This window comes from Mus musculus, chromosome 7, assembly GCF_000001635.26.
Source record: "Mus musculus strain C57BL/6J chromosome 7, GRCm38.p6 C57BL/6J".
Taxonomy (NCBI): Eukaryota; Metazoa; Chordata; class Mammalia; order Rodentia; family Muridae; genus Mus; species Mus musculus.
The window spans coordinates 13,021,555-13,040,227 of record NC_000073.6 but is presented as its reverse complement, the minus strand read 5'-3'; the positions used below and the strand labels follow the sequence as shown (position 1 = coordinate 13,040,227).

Genomic DNA, 18,673 nt, shown 5'->3' with positions numbered 1-18,673 from the left:
GATAGCCTCAATTGTATTAGCATTAGCTATAATACCTTTTTCATGGCTCTCAAGTCACATTCCAAACGGTTGCTAAGAAACTTGTTTCCTTCCTCTTTTGAAAAGGCTAGAGGGTGGCTGCAGAGATGCCTGGGATGGGATAATCAGAGAAGGTAAGACCAGAAGCTACTACATGTCTAGGACACACCTTTTTCCTATAATGGAGCTTCTGGTGAGATTCCTAGAAAATTGTAGGTCTACAGCTGAGAGGGAAGAAATGCCTTGAAGCAGCTGTTCATTGTACTGGCATTCCTACTTCTCCAAGGGAAAAATCAGGTTCAACCAGGCTACAGAGTCAGAGGCTCTATTCCTCCACCACCACTTTTTTTTTTTTTTTAATTTCATGTATGTGAGTACACTGTAGCTGTCTTCAGACACACCTGAAGAGGGTGTCAGATCCCATTACAGATGCTTGTGAGCCACCATGTGGTTGCTGGGAACTCAGGACCTCTGTAAGTACGGTCAATGCACTTAACCACTGAGCCATCTCTCCAGCCACTCTATTCCTTTCTTAAGTCCCCATAATTTTCAGTGTTGATCTCTCCTGTCTCACAGGCTACCAAAGATCCTGAGTTAAGCTAAGCATAATTTAGAATCCAATCTGAGGGGTAGTGAATGAACACAGGCAGGCAAGTGCTACCCCAGTCAGTAGAACTGTAGGACCAGAAAGATTAGCCAGAGCCCCATGTAGCCACAGCCATAGGACTTTAGAAGGGTCAGAAAAAGGAGGGATGTATCTGTAACCACAGCACTCAGGAAACAGAGACAACAGGAATAATGTTAGTTCAAGATCAGCCTGGACTACGTGCTGAGTTTGGACTACAGAGATGGATCCTATCTGGAAGAAAGCAAGCCAGAAAAACAACAGCTGCACAAAAATAGTCAGCATAGATAGTAACTGACAAAAATGGTAACTGACAAGACAGTAATGAACAGTTCTAGAGTGATTTGTCTGAGTCTCAGAATGAGCTAGCCTTAAAAAGTCAGGAGGAGGAGGGTGCTGCTGGCTAAGTCTGGAATGTAGAACCGCGGGTCATGCTGGGTGGCACAAATGCTGTCAGATGGCAAAGAGCAGAACAGAGTCCGAACCTGTTCTGGCCATGTTTTTCAAGCTGTGACCAGACAAGCAACAAGAAGCATTTAGACTCTGGCTTCGGCTGGATTCCTAGATGACAGCCTGAAGTCACTGACCCATCCTGAGCTATTTCCTTCTGCCTCCCAAGCACCCTAAGCTCACTCAACATAAGCCAATCGAGAGGCACAATGCCACTCGAGAGAGCCAATGCCACTTCTGCTGTTCTCTAAGCCGCAGTTATGAGTCCTATACCCACGTCCACCTTGGACCCTAGAACTACACAGTTGCTCACAGCCTGTTGCACAATAGAAATCTATTTTAAGGAACAAGAGTCTCGATGTGTTGCCTAGGGTATCCCTGAGCGCCTGGGCTCAAGCCAACTTGATGCCTCAAGCCTCCAGAGCAATTCGAAATTTAAACTAGTTTACATCAATCCGAATCTGGGATTGCGGTGGGATTAGGGGAGCCTGCTTCTGCACCCTTCGACAACGTCCCTTAAAACGTCCAGGCCCTGCGTTTGCTGAATCCTCAGAGAGCAAAGATCCAGTCTAGCCCGGTTCCGCTGCGCTCCGCGTAAGTGTAAGATTGAATGGAACCACCGAGAGCCAAACGGCCACTCACTACCCGCCTCGCTCAAAAATGGTCGCAAGCACTGCTTCCTACTCTACTGGGTGCGCGTCCCAGGAAGTACCCGCTAGACCGCCGAATAGTCACCTCCACAAACGGAAATACCCGAGCTTAACCGAAAAAGACCGAACCTCAAACTACAATGAGGAGGAACCAGGGGGCTGCAAGGGTTGCGCAGGCGCAGAGCACAGCTGAGGCAGGAAAAACCGAAGTGGGCAGGCGACGGAAAGTGCCGAAGCGGCGGGGCGCCCGAGGCCGTTGCCGACCTCCGCATCGAAGCCGCGCCTGCCGCGGAAGCTGAGCCTCCACCGGTACCCTGCGGTACCCTGCCGCCGCAAGCGCGGCTACCGCCTCCTCCTTCCACCTCACCGCAGCCTCCTAGCAGAGGGAGCAAGTAGGCGGGAGAGCGGCGGACCTGTAAAGGCCGGCGTCCGCAGCCGCAGCGGGGCCTCACCAGACCCAAGCGGAAGAGGGGGAGGAGGGCGCGGGGACCGTAGCAGGGGCGGGGCCGAGGATCGCCGAGTCCTCCCGAGCACCTCCGAACACACCCGAGGTGCTTAGCCAGGCCAGAGCCGGACTACGGGAGCCGAGGCGGGCCGTGCGGTGGGCGCGGAGCAGCGCGGCAGGCCGGGCGAGCGGCAGCGGAGGAGGCCGCGGTAGCGGGTCCGAGGAGCGGAAGCGGCGCAGGCGGCGGCGGGGGGCCGGGTGGCCGGGGTCCCGGGCCCCCGCGGCGGCGGGCTGCGGCGGCGGCGGCAGGATGATCAAGCTGTTCTCGCTGAAGCAGCAGAAGAAGGAGGAGGAGTCGGCCGGCGGCACCAAGGGCAGCAGCAAGAAGGCGTCGGCGGCGCAGCTCCGGATTCAGAAGGGTAGGGGTCGGGACCCTGCGTTCGAGGTCAGGGACCGTGGCGAGAAAATGCGGCCCCTGATATTTGGTATTGGTGGTCAGGTTTCGAGGGTTGTGATGCGGGACTGGGGGTGCGGTCACTAGGGAGGGTCATAGATTGGGGCGTTGGGATACTCGGGCCTGGAGTGTTAGGGACGCGGAATCTGTTAGGGGAGGGGTATAGTTTTGAGAGTCAGACGAGAACTTTGCTCTGGGGTGCCGTGTCGTGAAGATTGTGAAGGTTACGAATTGGGAATAAGTGGGAGACGGTTTAGTGTTTTAAACTGGGGACTCGTGGCCCAAGACTCAGGTCCAGAGGGTCAGGCAGAGCAATTTTGAGTTTGAGGTGAAGAGGAGGGAGAAAAGAAGGTTACAGGAACTAAAAAATGTGAGTGTGGGTCAATTTAAGCTACCATACAGGAAATCTCAAGGATGAGATGGGATCTTGGGCTTGTAATAAGATGGAGACGAGGAAGGACAGTGGAGGTGGGTGGTTGATGAGAAGGGGTGACTTAGTGTTGGGGGGCCGGTGTCATGGTCCTTGAATTGCGGTGGACAGATAAACAGTAGTGAGTGGAGATAATGACTAGAGATAGAAAACCTCAGGTTTAAGGTGCTCAGGGTTCTTGGAAGCAAGGGTTATGGGAGTAGAGGTTCTTGGGGACTATGTTGTGGGAACTTGTGGAGGACTTAGCTGGGTAAGGGTTTTCCCAAGAGATGGGCAGTTATACTTGAAGATGCTTGTATATGGGATACTGTGTATCCAGAAGAGTCCACGTAGAGACTGGAAAGTGGAAAGAATATGGAGTAGTACAGACTGAGTTAAAGTACACCACACAAAGCTCTTCAGGTCTAGAAAGCGAACTTATGGGTTCTGCTGACACATGCCCAGACCTCCTTTCTTTTACCTGTTTCTCTCCCTTTCCATGCTGTCCAAACCTAGACATTAACGAGCTGAACCTGCCCAAGACGTGTGACATCAGCTTCTCAGACCCAGACGACCTCCTCAACTTCAAGCTGGTGATCTGTCCTGATGAAGTAAGAGTAAAACAGGGCAGGATTCCCAAGAACAGACCAGGGGTGGCCCCATAAGAGTAGGGTCTTCATTCACTCTCCCCCTTCCTCTTCCAGGGCTTCTACAAAAGTGGCAAGTTTGTATTCAGCTTTAAGGTGAGTCTCAAGTGTACAAAGGTAGCTCTGTGGAGAAGACTGGGTACAACCAAAACACCTTCCCATCTCCTTTCTCTTTTTACACCTTCCCATCTCCTTTCTCTTTTTCTGGAGCCAGGTGGGACAGGGTTACCCACATGACCCTCCCAAGGTGAAGTGTGAAACAATGGTTTATCATCCCAACATTGACCTCGAGGGCAACGTCTGCCTCAACATCCTCAGGTGAGGGCACTGCCTTCCTTTCCCTCCCAAGACCTGCCTTCCAGGTATCCTCAGCCTTCTGTGGACACTGCATCTATCTCTGTCCTTCCCTCCCCTTTATGGTCAATCTGTTTCTGTCTTAGTTGTTTTTCTAATGACCTGACCTTGGCTTTCTCTGTGTCCTGCCCTGTCCCGTATCTTCACTCTTAGATCTCACACTTCAATGTTAAAAGGCCTTCTATGGGCCTAACCTGTTCAGTATTAGCAGGGCCTGTAGCAGCCTCCCACTCACCAGCCCCTGATAACCTTGATGCTCTCTGCCCACAGAGAGGACTGGAAGCCAGTCCTTACGATAAACTCCATAATTTATGGCCTGCAGTATCTCTTCTTGGTAAGTAGGGTTAGGCATTTGAAGCTGAGGGTTTGTTGGCCATCTGCCTCTCTCTTGCCTGTTGACTTCCACTTGTACCGGCCACAGGAGCCGAACCCTGAGGACCCACTGAACAAGGAGGCTGCTGAGGTCCTGCAGAACAACCGGCGGCTGTTTGAACAAAATGTGCAGCGCTCCATGAGAGGTGGTTACATCGGGTCCACCTACTTCGAGCGCTGCCTGAAATAGGGTTAGCAATTACCCATCCCTGCCAGGGTTACCGGCCCAGGCATCCCCTGCAAATATTTATTGGGGGCCCGGGTAAGGTGTGTGGGGTAGCCTTGGCCCCTGCCTTGGCCTTGCCTCTCTTCCCTGTCACCTGCCCCTAGTTATTTTTTTTTTGACCACCACGTGATTATGGTCGGTGCTGCCTCCCCCCCGACCTGCTCAGCGATGGGAAATGAATTGGCTTGTTTAGCGCCCCCCCCCTCCCGCTGGGTGCTGTCCAACTCCCCACTCTTGACTGTGGGGTAAGTGGGCAATGGGCCTGGGTCGCTAGGCCCAAGCAACCCACCCCACCACCACTGGAGGTCCCACCAGGCTATTAAAGGGGAATGTTACTGCATGGCCTCTGCCTCTTCCTTCTGTGGGGTGGGAGGTACAAGTGAGGTCCACCAGCGTCTATAATGAAGATAAATGTGGCCGTGGATTGGGTGGGACCACTCACTGGGATGAGGTGCAAGCAATGGAAGAATCGGCTAATTTCAGCTCCTGGACCTTACACCAACATAAGGGAGCCTACAAGTCATTTCCAGGCTTGCCCCTTTATGCCATGTGTGGGCCTAATTTGGTTCGAGCCAAGCACTTGCTAAAATGCCATTTATTAACTGCCCAAAAGTGGGTGGAGTATGGGCCTTCCAGAATGAATAGCCAGTCGAGCTGTGCTCCCGCCATGGGCCTGTGAGGCTGGCTTGGGTGGGACCTGTACCTTCTGCTGAGGTGCGTGGCCCTTTGCGCATGCGCTTCTGTGGCTGGCTGTGCGCGTGCGTCCTAGCACTTCCCAGCATTCCCGGAGAGGGTGGGTCGTGTGACGTCAGGTCGCTTAATCCGGAAACGGCGGCCGCAGCAGGGGCTACCGAACCGAGGGGTTGTCGTTGGTGGAGTCTCAAGGCTTCGGAGGGGTAGAGGCGTGACCCGGAAGCGGAAACCCATCGTTCTCTCGGCTCCGGTGAGTGGTCTCTGCTGAGCCGCAGGTCCCGTTTGGTAGGCAGCGTAGGAGGGGGCTTTGGGCCGAGGCATCGGATGCCGCGCGGTCCGCCTGTCCCTACCCACATCGAGGTCTTCACCTCTTCCTGCCCTCGGTACGCAGGCTCAACATCTCCAAGACCTGTTCAGTGTCTGTCACGTCCTGAGCCTGAGAACGTCACTCCTACGCCCGCGAGCCTGGTTTCCTTGGCATTCATGCCCATTACCCCACCTTAGGGCCCAACTTCACATTTCAGAACCTACTCCATTCTATCCTCCCTTGTCGAGGGGCCTCACAACTACCCCCTCCTCAGTACTCAATCACCTTGATGTGCCTACTCAGGTCTGGGTCCCTGGAACAGTTCAGAACCACACCCTTAAGTCAGAAACAGGCTTGCCCCATCGTCTGTGGAAGCAGAGCAGAGAGTAGAGTGGGTGTGCTTGAGTCAGAAATGTATAACTAGTTCTCACCGGCTAATCCTTTTTGACTACTCAAGCGTACCTCCAGTTTCTACACCCTATCTACTTATGTGACCCTTTCTGTCTTTTGCTGCCCTGGGCCCTGCACTCTACAGCTAGTTCTGACGGTTGTCCCAGACCTGCTGGTGGAGTCTTACCACCATGGACCTGTTGTTTGGGCGCCGGAAGACGCCAGAGGAACTACTTCGGCAAAACCAGAGGGCCCTGAACCGAGCCATGAGAGAACTGGACAGGGAACGACAGAAACTAGAAACCCAGGAAAAGAAAATCATTGCGGACATCAAAAAGATGGCAAAGCAAGGCCAGATGGTAAGTGTCAAGTGATATGGGACACGAAGCAAGGTGCCGTCTCAGTCATTGTTTTAAGGATAACAGTGAAACAGTGCTTTGAGCAAACTATCATGAAGGGTTAACAGTAATTTCCCAATTTGGGGTGTCAGGGAGGACCTCTTCACAGATAGTACAAGTGAGCTTCCAGAAAGCTAGCCATCACGACAGCCAAATGTTGCCAAGTCAAGTAGCAAACTGGGAGACCAAGAGAGCTAAGGAGTAGAGGTGGACCAGACACACAGAAATGTAGGTTGCAGTGTGAGCTGTGATGAATAGGCAAGAGTTAAGGATGGGAGTAAGGACAAGAACAATTGCTCAGAGGTGGTTATTTCCTGGGGCTGTGCCAGCAACATTTAGGTAGGGAATAGAAGCTGCACCTTGAATGGATTTGTATGTGGTTCTAGATACAACCTGGATGAACGTCTTTTTTTAATTCACTGCCAGGGACTCCAGGATTTTGTAAATATGGGGCAGGGCCCTACCTCAGTCATATCCCTGGCCAAAGACAGATTCTTTTTGGGGGGGGGGGGGGAGACAGGGTTTCTCTATGTAACCCTGGCTGTCCTGGCACTCATCTGTAGACCAGGTTGGCCTCGAACTCAGAAATCCACTTGCCTCTGCCTCCCAAGTGCTGGGATTAAAGGCGTGTGCCACCACTGCCCGGCTCCCAAGACAGATTCTTGATACAGTCTAGGAGTGCAAATTGAATAAAAAGGTTGTGGATATCCTGGAGGTGACTCTGTACATTGAAGGAAATAGGTACTGAGCCTAGGCCTTTTATATACACATTCCTATACTTAGGTTAGTAGCCAATGCCTATAGTCCCCTCATTAAGGGAGGTTTGAGGCAGAATTGTCAGTAGGAGGCTACTTTGGGCTATATATGGGCTGAGGAGTGATATCCCTAAGAGAGGGGTGAGATTTTGGAGGGGCAAGTGACCTTAAGTATAACCTCACAGCGTCATCCTTCTCTTGCCCACTCGGCAGGATGCTGTTCGAATCATGGCAAAAGACCTGGTGCGTACCCGGAGATATGTACGCAAGTTTGTGTTGATGCGGGCCAACATCCAAGCTGTGTCCCTCAAGATACAGACTCTAAAATCCAACAACTCAATGGCACAAGCCATGAAGGGTGTTACTAAGGCCATGGGCACTATGAACAGACAGGTTTGTCCCTCCCAATCCACTTTCCCATCCCCATTGACCTTCAAGCAGGTCACTTACCCTCCCTGCCTTCTTCCAGCTGAAATTACCCCAGATCCAGAAGATCATGATGGAGTTTGAACGGCAGGCAGAGATCATGGACATGAAGGAAGAAATGATGAATGACGCAATTGATGATGCCATGGGTGATGAGGAAGATGAAGAGGAGAGGTGTGAGACTTTGACAGGAAGGCAGGGATATTTACCAGGACCCTTACCCATTCGTAGTCCTGATGAGTTCTTTTTCTTTCCTAGTGATGCTGTTGTGTCCCAGGTCCTGGATGAGCTGGGACTGAGCCTCACAGATGAGCTGTCAAGTGAGTGTTCCAAATCCACCTATTTTCCCACCCAAAGCTCAGCCACAACACAAAGCACAGCCCTTGACCCTCAACTCTCTCTGCAGACCTTCCCTCCACTGGAGGCTCACTCAGTGTGGCAGCTGGTGGGAAGAAAGCAGAGGCCACAGCCTCAGCCCTGGCTGATGCTGATGCAGACCTGGAAGAGAGGCTCAAGAACCTTCGCAGGGACTGAAAACACCCCACCCCAACTCAGTGCATCCTGTCCCCCTGTAATAAAGAAATTTGGACACTAATTTACCAAGGCTGTGAGCTTATGACTAGTGACAATGGGACCCAAATTCCAGGCTCGAGTGAAGATGATTGTGCTTAATACAAAAGGCTCTGAGCACGCTCAGGTGCAGGCTCCACACTAGGGCCACCAGTTAGCAAGTTAAACCAGTGACCCAAGTGGGCGCAGCATCCAGTTAATGCATATATACCTCTCCACCTAACACATACTAACCAAACAATCCATGGCAACAGATGAGATTTAAAGTGGTAACTGTCCACCAACTTGGGATATGAAACTCAGTTATGGGTCATAGAAAGGAATGCTATGCTAAATTTGAGTGCTAATGCACACCTTTAATCCTGGCACTCTAGAGGTAGATCTGAGTTAAAAGCCAGCCTCATTTACAGATGTCCAGGATAGCCAGACAATGTCTGTAAAAACAACCCTTTGAGGGGGGCTCAGCGCTTTAAAAGCACTGACTGCTCTTCCAAAGGTCATAAGTTCAAATCCCAGCAACCACATGGTGGCTCACAACCATCTGTAATGAGATCTGATGCCCTCTTCTTGGAGTGTCTGAAGAAATAATATTTAAAAAAACAAAAAAACCCTTTGAGAATCTCACACAACCCACTTTGATTAAATGTAAGCAGTTGATTAAATGTAAGCAGTTAAGTTGCTTCGTGTCTAAATTTGTATCTGGCCACTGGGAGGCACTGCACACCTGAGGCCTCCATCCAAACTCTGTCTCAGAGTTTCTCTGTATAGCCCTGGCTCCTGGAACTCACTTTGTAGACCAGGCTGGCCTGGAACTCAGAAATCCGGCTGCCTCTGCCTCCCAAGTGCTGGGATTAAAGGCGTGCACCACCACGCCGGGCTCCATCCAAGTCTTACCAAGGACAGTGTACAAATGTTTCACCTGGCCAAAAAGAGGGAAGTAAGGTCACCTGTAGAATGAGTCTTAAAACCTCAGGAACAGTCCCCAGACAGCTGAGGCATGAGCAACTGACTCAGTGAAGTTTTTATTAAATCCACAGAAGTAAAAACCATTTTGTGAAGAGGGACTGAGGGGACGATGGGGCCAGCAAGAACAGGAGTCAGGCCACCAAAGGACAGGGTATGGGGTGAAAATACAGAGACCAGAGCTGGACTGGGCTGACCACAAGAGCCCCAGCTTCAGGGGCCATCACCAGGGCCAGAGAGCTCCTGAGAACTTAGGCCAGCACTGGGAAGGTTCAATGGTGGTGGTTCTACCAGCACAGCAGAAAACTTGGTGTCACCAAAGGCATCATTCATGCGTGTCTCAAAGAAGCGCTGCAAGCCGATGATGGACTGAACATCTGCCTTGTCCTGTTCCAATTAAGAATACACACGTGAGTGGGTCCTGGCTTTTCTTTCCCCTGCCTGCTATACTCCCCCACCCCCGGCTTCATTCTGCAGGCTCACCTCAGTCAGCTTGTTGAACTGTTTGAACATGCGGCCCACATCTTGAGCAAACTCCTGGGGGGAGCTATAAGGAGGTGACAGCTTCTCTTGGAGGCGAGCACGAATCAAGGTCAGGTCTAGGGTACCACCAGGCTGCTCCTGTAGGGAGAGACAACATAGACATTGAGGGGGGTCACCACCTCTTGGCACCTGCAACCTCTCCTGTTCTGGGACTTACCATGGAGAATGTAGAGTCGGTAGCCAGCTGATGCAAGGGACGGCATGGTTCATGGCAGAACAGGGCCAGGAGAACACGCTCACATTTCTAGACAATACAAGAGATATCAGAGTTGTAGCTTGGAAAGCTTCAGCTACTGGGCCACACAACACATGCATTCAGCTCTTACCCGCTGGTTGGCTGGTGAGAGTTTAGCTACCACACCAGTGCTATCTGCTCCATCCAGGCTGAGGCTTCCATCTTCCTCCTTTAGGTCAGGGAGCACGTGGCAGAGTGAGCAACTCCATTCCTCCCTAGGATGAGGAAGATTAGGAAATGTAAAAGATGACAACCAGCTCTCTCTCCACAATCTATCTGATCCTGCCCAGCCTCACACATACCCTGGAACATCCTGCAGGGCAGGGAGGTGGCAATCCAGGTGGAAGCAAAATTCGCACTGGTTACACATGACCAGGTCACCTGGTTTCTGGCAGACACGGCAGATAGTGGCACTGTCATCCAGGATACCTGGCCCACTTACTGGGGCTGAGGTAACCTCAGGAGCCACCACCTCCAAGCCTGAGCTGGTACTGCCACTAGGTGAAGCTAGACGAGGTCCCTCGGCACCAGGACCTTCAGTCAGAGGCATCAACACAGGCTTGGTTTCAGGACCCTCGGGGGCAGCCGGGGGAGCTCCAATAGCAGCTTCTGTCTCTTCTTCCTATAAGACAGTTTGATTCTTAGTATCAAAATCTTAGGGTGACAGGTTTCACTCTCTAAGGACCATCCTGTACATCTTACCTTGACAATGGCCATGCCAGGAAGGGGTGGGGCACCAGGGGCTCCTGGTGGCACAGTCCCAGCCTGACCAGCAGCTGCTGCAGCAGCACCACGCTCAATAACAATCAGATTGTAGTCCTCAGTAGTGCTTCCAGGAAAGACCTTGAAGACTGGTGGCTGGCTGTCAGAGGTGAGGTCCAGATCCAGGCGTTCAAGGCTCACACGTGGCACCTTCCTTAAGAGGCCACTTACCTCTCCCTCACCAGAGCGGGACCTGTTAAGTGTATCTTGTCATGAGCTCACATATATTCCTACCACACCAATACTGTACCCACCTGCTACTTCAATGGGCTGCCACACTTACCGCTTCATGCCTGATACATGCGGCTCTGCACTTGAATAGGGATCATCTGCTCAGAAGACAAAAGAGTTGGCAGAAAAGACAGAGACGGGGTACTCACCCAGCCCAATTTCCAAGGCACAACTACTTACCTGACCCAAAGCCATATCCCTCTTGTACTTCCATGGGCTAGAGACAGAACAGAACATGTGCCATCAGCAAGGTACAGTAGCCCCCATGGCCCTCATTCTCACTCATTCCCTCTCCTTTGTTTCTCTCCCCAGCTCACCTGGCTACTGCCAGAACCTTGCTTGCTTAGAGGGCCTGGGGCTCTTGGAGGAGCCATGGGCCCAGGACCTGTGGAGTTCGTACCAGGACGCTCAGCCACAATCTTGCCTGAATGAAGATAAGAGAATTCCCATTGGGCACAATAATAAATACTGCCTCACCTCAAATGCTCCCATGGTCCAAGCAAAAAAAAAGGGCTAAGCAACCTACCAAAGGCTTCAGCACTCTTGGTCCAGGCATTGAGATCCCACTGAAACTTCATCTCACCATGAGGCTCCACAGGATCCACAATCATTTTGAGGGCCCGATGCAGCTGGAAATAGATCTAATGGGGGAGAGGGTGCAAAAATATGGCATATGAGCATACTTGGCAACTTATAAGGTCTTAAGGTGCTGAGGGGCCACCTAGCTGAATGAAGCCCACCACTACACACCAGCTTCTTAGAGAGCAAGAGAGCTGTATTGTTATCACTCTCCAGAGCCCAAGAGGCAAAACGCAAAATGTGTTCCTGGTGCTTCTGAATTTTGGTCATGGTCCAGTGCTGGCGCTCCAGACGTTCCTGCTGACCCTCGGTCACCTTCTGCAATTCAAGGAAAACAGTCTCGTTAGGGAAAGCAGAGAGCACTAGGATCCTTCTCCACCCTGCAGTGTCATGTCAGCTGCCAGCACAAGTGGAGGTTGCCTGGCGTGGTGGCGCACACCTTTGGCAGGCGGATTTCTGAGTTCGAGGCCAGCCTAGTCTATAACCAGAGCGACACAGAGAAACCCTGTCTCAAAAAAACAAAAAACAAAAAAAAACCAAAAAACAAGAAAGGAGAGGTTGGTTAATACCCTTGCAGCCCTAAGTTTTACCTGGGCATCATTGACCAGAACTCGACCCCGCTTATTCAGCTCCTTCATGATCTGCAGAATGGCCATCTTGACATCAACCTGCACTCGCTTCTGCACATCAGACACCTGGCGGATCCTAATGGACAAGACAATCAAGCAAGGATAACCTTGCCCTGGTACCCCAATACCCCTGGCAGCGGAACTTACGAGCTTCGAACCTCCTTGGTGTTTTTCTGAAGTGTGGCATGTTTGTCCCCAAGACGTTTCACCAGTGAAGCCAAGAGTTTACGTTGGTTCCTCACTGCATCTTCCAAAAACTGGTACCTGAGACCACAAAAGAGTGAGCCTGCATGCTAAACTTAGAAATAATGGTTTCCAACTACCCAGTGTGCCTTCAGACTCACTGATGGTCCTTGTGAGCGTTGAGCTGGCAGTCGCGGCAGGTGAGTGTGTCACAGCTCTCACAGAACAGCACGAGGGGCTCATGCTTGTGCACATTACAGTAGACTGTTCGCTCTCCATCTCGAGTCTTAGCAGGTCCTAGGAAACAGGAATTATGCCCTCAGCCATTCAACTCAAGCGGCAAACAAAACAAACCCCTTCTGACCCCATTCCAGTTTGTCCCACAACCTTGGCCCATTTATTGATAAAGATCTAGGTCTGGAAGCTTTTTACTCACAAAATGACTACACCAACTAATAAGGAATAAAGGCAAGCTTGTAAAGAGAAAGTCCTTACTATTTCCTGGTTATCTTCCCACTCACCAATGAACAACCATTCCCAAATAAACAAGGCCCTGATGGCTCACAGAAGTTAACACCAGCACTCACTGTCAAAAATTCTAATCATATTATCAGCACCTAGGAAACAGAATGATCTCAAGTTCAAGGTAAGCCTGAACTGCATATACTGAATTCAAAAACAGACTTGTTTCTACAGTGAGATGTCCTCAAAAGCCCTGAGGCACAGGACTTGGGAGGCAAAAGCAGACCGGAGTTTGAGACCAACCTGATTTGTATAGTGAGTTACAGGCCAAATGGGCTAGCAGTAACTATATGCTGAGCTATCTACTTCCACAAAAAAGGTCTGGTGGGTCACAACTTCTCACAACTTTAAACCCAGCACCACTTGAGAAGCAGAGGTAGGTAAAATCTGTATGAAGACCATCCTGGTTCCTTGTTTACATAGTGAGTTAAAGGACAAGATTATATACAGACCTTGCCTCAATCAATCAATAAATAAATAAACAAACAAACAAACAAACAAAAACCAAAAACCTGAGCATGGCAAGCCTTAATAAACTCAGCACTCAATAGCAAAGGTAGGTATCTGTTAGTTGAAGCCAGCCAATTCTACAAAGATCTAAGACAGTCAGGGCTGATACAAAAAAACCCAGTGTTGAAAAGCAAAATACAAACAAACAAAATGAGCAGGGAACAGGCACATTCCAAATGCCTATTTAAATCCCAGCACTTTGGAGTTATGGGAGGAGCAATAAAGTCCAAGGCAAAGCCAGGTGCCACAGGAAGGCAGAATCTGAGTTAAAAGGCCAGCCTGCTCTACAGAGTGAGTTCCAGGACAGCTAAGAGTTGCCCTGGAGGGGTTGGGAGAGTCCAAGGCCAGCCTAAGCAGCGCCACCAAAATAGAAAGTAATAGACTAACAAATCAGTCCCCTTCCTACCCAATGCTAATCCAATCAAGGCTGTATTAACCAAGCCCAAACTATGGACCACTAAAAGAGCAGTCCTGCATCTCTCATCTATCCTGTAAGTGCAGCTCTCTTCTCATCCCTCCTGATTCCTCACACCCGCCTCAGCAACTACCTTCCACTATCTTAACAAATGTCCTTAGCTGGGCAGTGGTGGCTCACACCTTTAATCCCAGCACTTGGGAGGCAGAGGCAGGCAGATACCAGAGTTCAACGCCAGCCTGGTCTACAGAGTGAGTTCCAGGACAGCCAGGGCTACAGAGAAACCCTGTCTCGACACCCTCCCCCCCCCCAAAAAAAAAGAGAGAGAGAGAAGAAAAAAAACTCTCCTGACTTTTTCTTTGGTCTAAAGCCAGGTGCCAGAGAACCACCAACTGCAAAGATGGAAGTCACTTCGTTCTAGCCTTTACTAGCTGCTTATGCTAAGTGACCCACTACCAGGACCTACACCCCTCCATGAGACTTCCTAGTACCAATGGTAGCAGATGCCCTACACACCCTCTGCCTGAGGCCTTTCCCTTTCCACCTAAACCTCCAAAGTCTGCTCCTGAAACCCAAGCATTTCTGAGTTCTGTGTCAGGTTCCTGAAAATCCTCTTTGTTCTATCCATCAAGTATGCATTTTAGTCAACCAAGACAGAGGCAGTTCCAACAGCCTACAAATCCAACATACCTGTGGAGCGCACAGTGTGGTCCTTGGTGTATTTCACCCGCTGGTGAGCCTCCACACAGGTCTCACAAAGTGGTTCAGAGCACTCCACACAATAGCTAGTGGCTGGGGCATTATCTTCACAGCTAGTGCAGCACTGTGAGTGATAGAAAGGTGGGGGGTTAGAACAGGCAGACCTAACCCAGCAGACCTGTATTTACTTGCCAGTAAACACAAGCTAAAATTCATACAATGCACTCAAATCTGTGCCGCCCTCCCAGACACTGAGACCGCATAAGGATACAATCCAAACTAGTGAAGATGGTGAGAGGCTCTGGAAAAGGTCACGCTTCCCTCTTCCCCAAGATTTCCCACAGGACATACCTGGTTAGCATCCTGGGAATCAGAAGAGGCCTTACTGCCACTATCACGCATAAAATAATTCTCCACGATGTCTTTGGAGTAGCACTGCTGTTTGCACACTGGACAATCCACCACTGCCAAGATAAAAATGGGAATGCATGCACACCCTCTGATTTCTTGACATCTCCCATCACATTCTGCACCTCGGTGTCCAGACCTGGTAACGGGCATTGGCAGAGGCCAGGACCCGTTCCCCGCCCCCTCTTAAACCAGCAGGCCTACTTAACCCTACCCGGGCCCCCATACTCTCGCACAGGCGCAGTCCCGAGCACGGGCTGCGAGGAGGGGGAGGGGCACCTGGCCACCCAGTACTCACTAGCGCCGTCGCCCGCCGAGCCGCCATCCCCCGAATTATTCGCTGCGGCGGGTGTAGCGGGGCCCAGGCAGGCACTGCAGGCCGAATGTAGACAGGGCAGCAGCCGAGGATCCCGCTCGGGCCGCAGGCGCTCGCGACACACGCCGCAGTGCTCCAGAAGCTCCTGCGCCTCGCCACCGCCCCCCGCAGGGGACGACGCGGCTGCAGAGGCCGCCGCGGCTGAGGAAGCAGCCGGACGCTTCTCACCGCCCGCCGAGCCCTCGCCCGACCCTGGGCTACCAGAGGCCGCCGAGGCGGCCGTCGCGGCCGAGGCCGCTGCAGTCGCTGCCGCCGAGGCCGCCATTCACACGCCGCCGGGGGGGTGGGGGGGCCGCCCAGGGGAGGAGGGGCACGGAGCCCGCTGCGCAGGCGCAAGTGCGCTCGCCGCCAACGGCCAGGCAGCCGCCGATGCCGCGAGGCCGAGCGCCGCCACGCGTCTCCTGGGCCGACGCCCGCCGCGCCCCAGGCGCTGTCGAGATGCGGCCAAGCCGCTGGCTGCGGGCCTCTGTACAGACGACGGCGCCGCCACCAGCGCCGCCTCCTCCCTCGCTTCTGAGACACTCGCGCCGCAAGACTTGCGAACAACCGCCTGACCGCGCGCCGCTCGCAGAAAGAGCCGCGGCCTGGAGGCGGGACAGAAATATCTGGCGCCGACGACGCCGCGCACGCGCGTTGGGCACCGCAGCCTGGGGGCGGGGCGCAGATTACGCACGCGCCAGGGCCCTCCCTTCCACTCGCTGCCGCCCCTCTAGATCCAGAGTAGCAATGCTGCTGGTGAGGAATTCACCCGCAGAGTGCGTGCTTGACGTCTCCCATGCCCACCGCACGGTGCACCCAGGCTGGCAACCCGCGTGCTTGAGCGCGCAGGTCCTGCAGAGCCGAACCTTAGGCCCCGCCTCCTCAGCAGGCGTGGCGACGTCTGCAGCGGCAGCCTGGCCTATAGTCGGGGAAGAGGGGCGGGACAATACAGGGTGGGCGGGGCCACGGCAGAGCAAAGCGCCGGAGCCCAGGTGGAGGGGGTGAGGGGGTCTTTGCCAGGAAGTTCCCGCCGAACGTGGAGGCGGTCTTAACCCAAACTTTCTTATTGTTAAACTCGGGAAGCAGAAAGTTGTCCAAGTCAAACCGCAGATCACAGAGAGATACTGCGAAGCCATTCTGTAAAACTCTGCCCAGTCCTTCGAAAGCCCCTTCTGTGTTAGTCCTCTGCTATACTGATTTTAGTGTGATTTCTTTTTTCTTTTTTTTTGTGTGTGTGTTAGGAGAACTGAACATTTAACGCTAAGGAATTAAAGTTGGATCTGATTGATAAATCTTATCTGAGGGAGAAATAAGACCTGGGGAGGAATCTTGACTGAGGAGCTGGACCTAGGTTGAAGAATCTGATCTAAGGTAGAGGATAGCAGGATCAAGTGCGGCTAAGCGTTTCATCTCAGAAGCAGGATCAATGTGAAAAGGCAACCTGTCCCCCTTCCCAAACACTGCCGTGCTGAGAGTGGATGCCTCTGCAGCCTTGCAGTGCACTGGCAATCCGTTCGCCAGTCTGGATCTGGGCTACAGTGAGTTGTTGCCCGCAAGCAGTTCCAAGGCTCTCAACGGCAAGAGGCTACCCCTTCCGCGCGGAACCAGGTGTTCACCCACGTGGCAGCGGAGAGACGAGGAGTATCCCGCCACTGTCCCGGGTGTGGCCTTTGTTCCCAATCAGGCTGGGGGCCCAAGGCTTTGCCCCGCCCCAGCCTTTGTTCCTTCCTCGGCAGTTCAGCGCTCACCCTTCGGCGGGCCACGCCCCCACCAGACCCAGCCTCTGGACTCTCACTTCCTACCTCAAGAAAGGAGGGTATGATCTGGAAGCTGGCAAAGCAAGCACGGGGTTGGGGGGCGGGGGGAGTGCGGGCTCCCCGTAGAAATATTTGCGGAGTATTTTCACGGACTGCTGGGACTGGACTCACCAGGATAGGGTGCCTGTGAACCACGCCTACCTCAACCCCGGGAGCAGACTTTAGGGTACCAGAGACACAAGGGCAAAGTAAATAAGTGATGGGGCCTGGGAATTTGAATGGGTGGCAGACCGCTTGCTTGCCTAGGCTGTACGAAGCTGTATCCCCACCACACCAGAACCACGGCAAGGGGTGGGAAAGAGCGGTGATGGAGGCCTGTGAGACGGCTCAGGAACACTTGCCACCAAGCCTGACCACATGAGTTTAATCACCAAGACCCCAAAGTACAAGGAAAGAACCAACTCCCTCAGATTGTCCTGACTTCATGCTCAGTCTGAGGCACGTGTGCGCATTCACTACACATGCGATTTAATTTTTTGTTGTTTTTGTTTTGTTTTCAAGGCAGTTTCTTTGTGTAACATCCGTGGCTGTCCGGGAATTCGTTCTGTAGCGTTCTGTAGACTCAGCTAGCCAACTCACAGAGATTCACCTGCCTCTGCCTCCTGAGGGCTGGATTAAATGCTCACACCACCATGCCTGGTGAATTTTTTAAAAATAAAATAATAATTATAGGTATTGGTAGAAGTAACTATCCAGACACTGTCCCCAAACAGGAAAGAAAATTTAGACAGAAGCGAGCTAAGACTCTGAGGTAGGACAGACAGATGCGGTATAATGCAGGTGCTTGTAGAAGAGTATGAGTCCAAGTATAGCCTGTGCTACATAGTGAAGTCAAACTGGATACATACTCCACCACATCAACCAATATAGTAAAATAATAATAATAGTAATATACTATCAGAAAAGGGTTGGAGAGATGGCTTAGAGTCTAGGAGCACTTGCTGCTCTTGCAGAGAGCACTGTTTTGTCCCAGCATTTTTACATGGTAGCAAGCAAACAACCATAACTCCATAGTTCCAGGAGATCTGACATCTTCTTTTGACCTATGTGCACCAAGTACACATGTTGCTAGCATTCCTTCTAGGCTCTGCCCTACAGTTACCTGGCAACAGTCAGGTATGCCTGGTTACTATAAAAGGGGCTGCTTGCCCCTCCTCACTCTCTTATTCTCTCTGACTCCCTTCTCTCCCTGACCCCTTTCTCCCTCTCTCCTCTTCCCCATTGCCCCCCTTTCTCCATGTGTCTTCCTCCTCCTCTTCTTTCTCTTCTTCCTTTTCTCTCCTCTCTCTCTCTCTCTCTCTCTCTCACTCTCTCTCTCCCCCCCACCTTCCCTACTCCCCTTCCCATGCCCTAAATGAACTCTATTCCATGCTATACACATCATATAACTGCTACATCGGGGGAAGGGATGCCTCAGCATGGGCCTGCCGATGCACACCTCCCACCTCACCATACCTCAATCTCTCTCTCTCTCTCTCTCTCTCTCTCTCTCTCTCTCTCTCTCTCTCCCACCCCACCTTCCCTACTCCCCTTCCCATGCCCTAAATGAACTCTATTCCATGCTATACACATCATATAACTGCTACATCGGGGGAAGGGATGCCTCAGCATGGGCCTGCCAATGCACACCTCC

At 52.1% G+C, this 18,673-nt stretch overlaps 4 protein-coding genes across 10 annotated transcripts; 3 read left to right on the top strand and 1 right to left on the bottom strand.

Moving 5' to 3' along the window:
* Positions 1-1,952: 1,952 nt before the first annotated feature.
* Ube2m (ubiquitin-conjugating enzyme E2M) lies at positions 1,953-5,108 on the top strand. 3 transcript variants are annotated; one of them, NM_001168469.2, is made up of 7 exons: positions 1,953-2,158; positions 2,523-2,607; positions 3,568-3,662; positions 3,756-3,794; positions 3,913-4,016; positions 4,323-4,386; positions 4,474-5,108. In NM_001168469.2, exons 5-7 carry the CDS (start codon positions 3,961-3,963, stop codon positions 4,612-4,614), a joined length of 261 nt encoding a protein of 86 aa, NP_001161941.1. In that variant the 5' UTR covers positions 1,953-2,158; positions 2,523-2,607; positions 3,568-3,662; positions 3,756-3,794; positions 3,913-3,960; the 3' UTR covers positions 4,615-5,108. The 3 variants fall into 3 exon arrangements, with proteins under 3 accessions (NP_001161941.1, NP_663553.1, NP_001230897.1); NM_145578.3 differs by lacking the exon at positions 1,953-2,158 and having other exon boundaries at positions 2,250-2,607; NM_001243968.1 differs by lacking the exon at positions 1,953-2,158 and having other exon boundaries at positions 2,601-2,673.
* Positions 5,109-5,450: 342 nt separating this feature from the next.
* Chmp2a (charged multivesicular body protein 2A) lies at positions 5,451-8,222 on the top strand. Of its 5 annotated transcripts, none has more exons than NM_001360733.1 (6): positions 5,451-5,593; positions 6,186-6,399; positions 7,407-7,436; positions 7,663-7,793; positions 7,878-7,939; positions 8,026-8,222. In NM_001360733.1, exons 2-6 carry the CDS (start codon positions 6,232-6,234, stop codon positions 8,151-8,153), a joined length of 519 nt encoding a protein of 172 aa, NP_001347662.1. In that variant the 5' UTR covers positions 5,451-5,593; positions 6,186-6,231; the 3' UTR covers positions 8,154-8,222. The 5 variants fall into 5 exon arrangements, 4 of the variants coding, with proteins under 4 accessions (NP_001347662.1, NP_081161.1, NP_001347660.1 ...); NM_026885.3 differs by having other exon boundaries at positions 7,407-7,586; NM_001360731.1 differs by having other exon boundaries at positions 7,407-7,586; positions 7,663-7,795.
* A 973-nt stretch (positions 8,223-9,195) lies between these two features.
* On the bottom strand, positions 9,196-16,076 carry Trim28 (tripartite motif-containing 28). Its single transcript, NM_011588.3, has 17 exons — positions 15,167-16,076; positions 14,812-14,924; positions 14,452-14,584; positions 12,476-12,611; positions 12,279-12,395; positions 12,093-12,207; positions 11,674-11,820; positions 11,450-11,564; positions 11,241-11,347; positions 11,104-11,140; positions 10,976-11,021; positions 10,633-10,885; positions 10,233-10,552; positions 10,022-10,145; positions 9,853-9,939; positions 9,636-9,773; positions 9,196-9,539 (listed from the first exon to the last, which is right to left on the bottom strand). The coding sequence occupies exons 1-17, from the start codon at positions 15,507-15,509 to the stop codon at positions 9,366-9,368; spliced, it is 2,505 nt and encodes an 834-aa protein (NP_035718.2). The 5' UTR covers positions 15,510-16,076; the 3' UTR covers positions 9,196-9,365.
* Gm31649 (predicted gene, 31649) lies at positions 15,639-16,520 on the top strand. The gene has a single exon (XM_006540453.4). The coding sequence runs from the start codon at positions 15,683-15,685 to the stop codon at positions 16,226-16,228; it is 546 nt and encodes a 181-aa protein (XP_006540516.2). The 5' UTR covers positions 15,639-15,682; the 3' UTR covers positions 16,229-16,520.
* Positions 16,521-18,673: the final 2,153 nt, after the last annotated feature.

What these genes read in the sequence shown, in the direction of transcription:
- Ube2m (NM_145578.3), top strand. Translation starts at nt 2,499, where the DNA reads ATGATCAAGCTGTTCTCGCTGAAGCAGCAGAAGAAGGAGGAGGAGTCG. An exon ending in TGGTGATCTGTCCTGATGAA is followed by an intron (nt 3,663 to 3,755) that starts GTAAGAGTAAAA and finishes TTCCTCTTCCAG; the next exon opens with GGCTTCTACAAAAGTGGCAA. An exon ending in AGTTTGTATTCAGCTTTAAG is followed by an intron (nt 3,795 to 3,912) that starts GTGAGTCTCAAG and finishes TTCTGGAGCCAG; the next exon opens with GTGGGACAGGGTTACCCACA.
- Trim28 (NM_011588.3), bottom strand. Translation starts at nt 15,509, where the DNA reads ATGGCGGCCTCGGCGGCAGCGACTGCAGCGGCCTCGGCCGCGACGGCC. An exon ending in ACCAAGGAGGTTCGAAGCTC is followed by an intron (nt 12,208 to 12,278) that starts GTAAGTTCCGCT and finishes CTTGTCCATTAG; the next exon opens with GATCCGCCAGGTGTCTGATG. An exon ending in AAGGTTCTGGCAGTAGCCAG is followed by an intron (nt 11,141 to 11,240) that starts GTGAGCTGGGGA and finishes TTCTGTCTCTAG; the next exon opens with CCCATGGAAGTACAAGAGGG.
- Chmp2a (NM_026885.3), top strand. Translation starts at nt 6,232, where the DNA reads ATGGACCTGTTGTTTGGGCGCCGGAAGACGCCAGAGGAACTACTTCGG. An exon ending in TGGCAAAGCAAGGCCAGATG is followed by an intron (nt 6,400 to 7,406) that starts GTAAGTGTCAAG and finishes CCCACTCGGCAG; the next exon opens with GATGCTGTTCGAATCATGGC. An exon ending in TGGGCACTATGAACAGACAG is followed by an intron (nt 7,587 to 7,662) that starts GTTTGTCCCTCC and finishes GCCTTCTTCCAG; the next exon opens with CTGAAATTACCCCAGATCCA.
- Gm31649 (XM_006540453.4), top strand. Translation starts at nt 15,683, where the DNA reads ATGCGGCCAAGCCGCTGGCTGCGGGCCTCTGTACAGACGACGGCGCCG.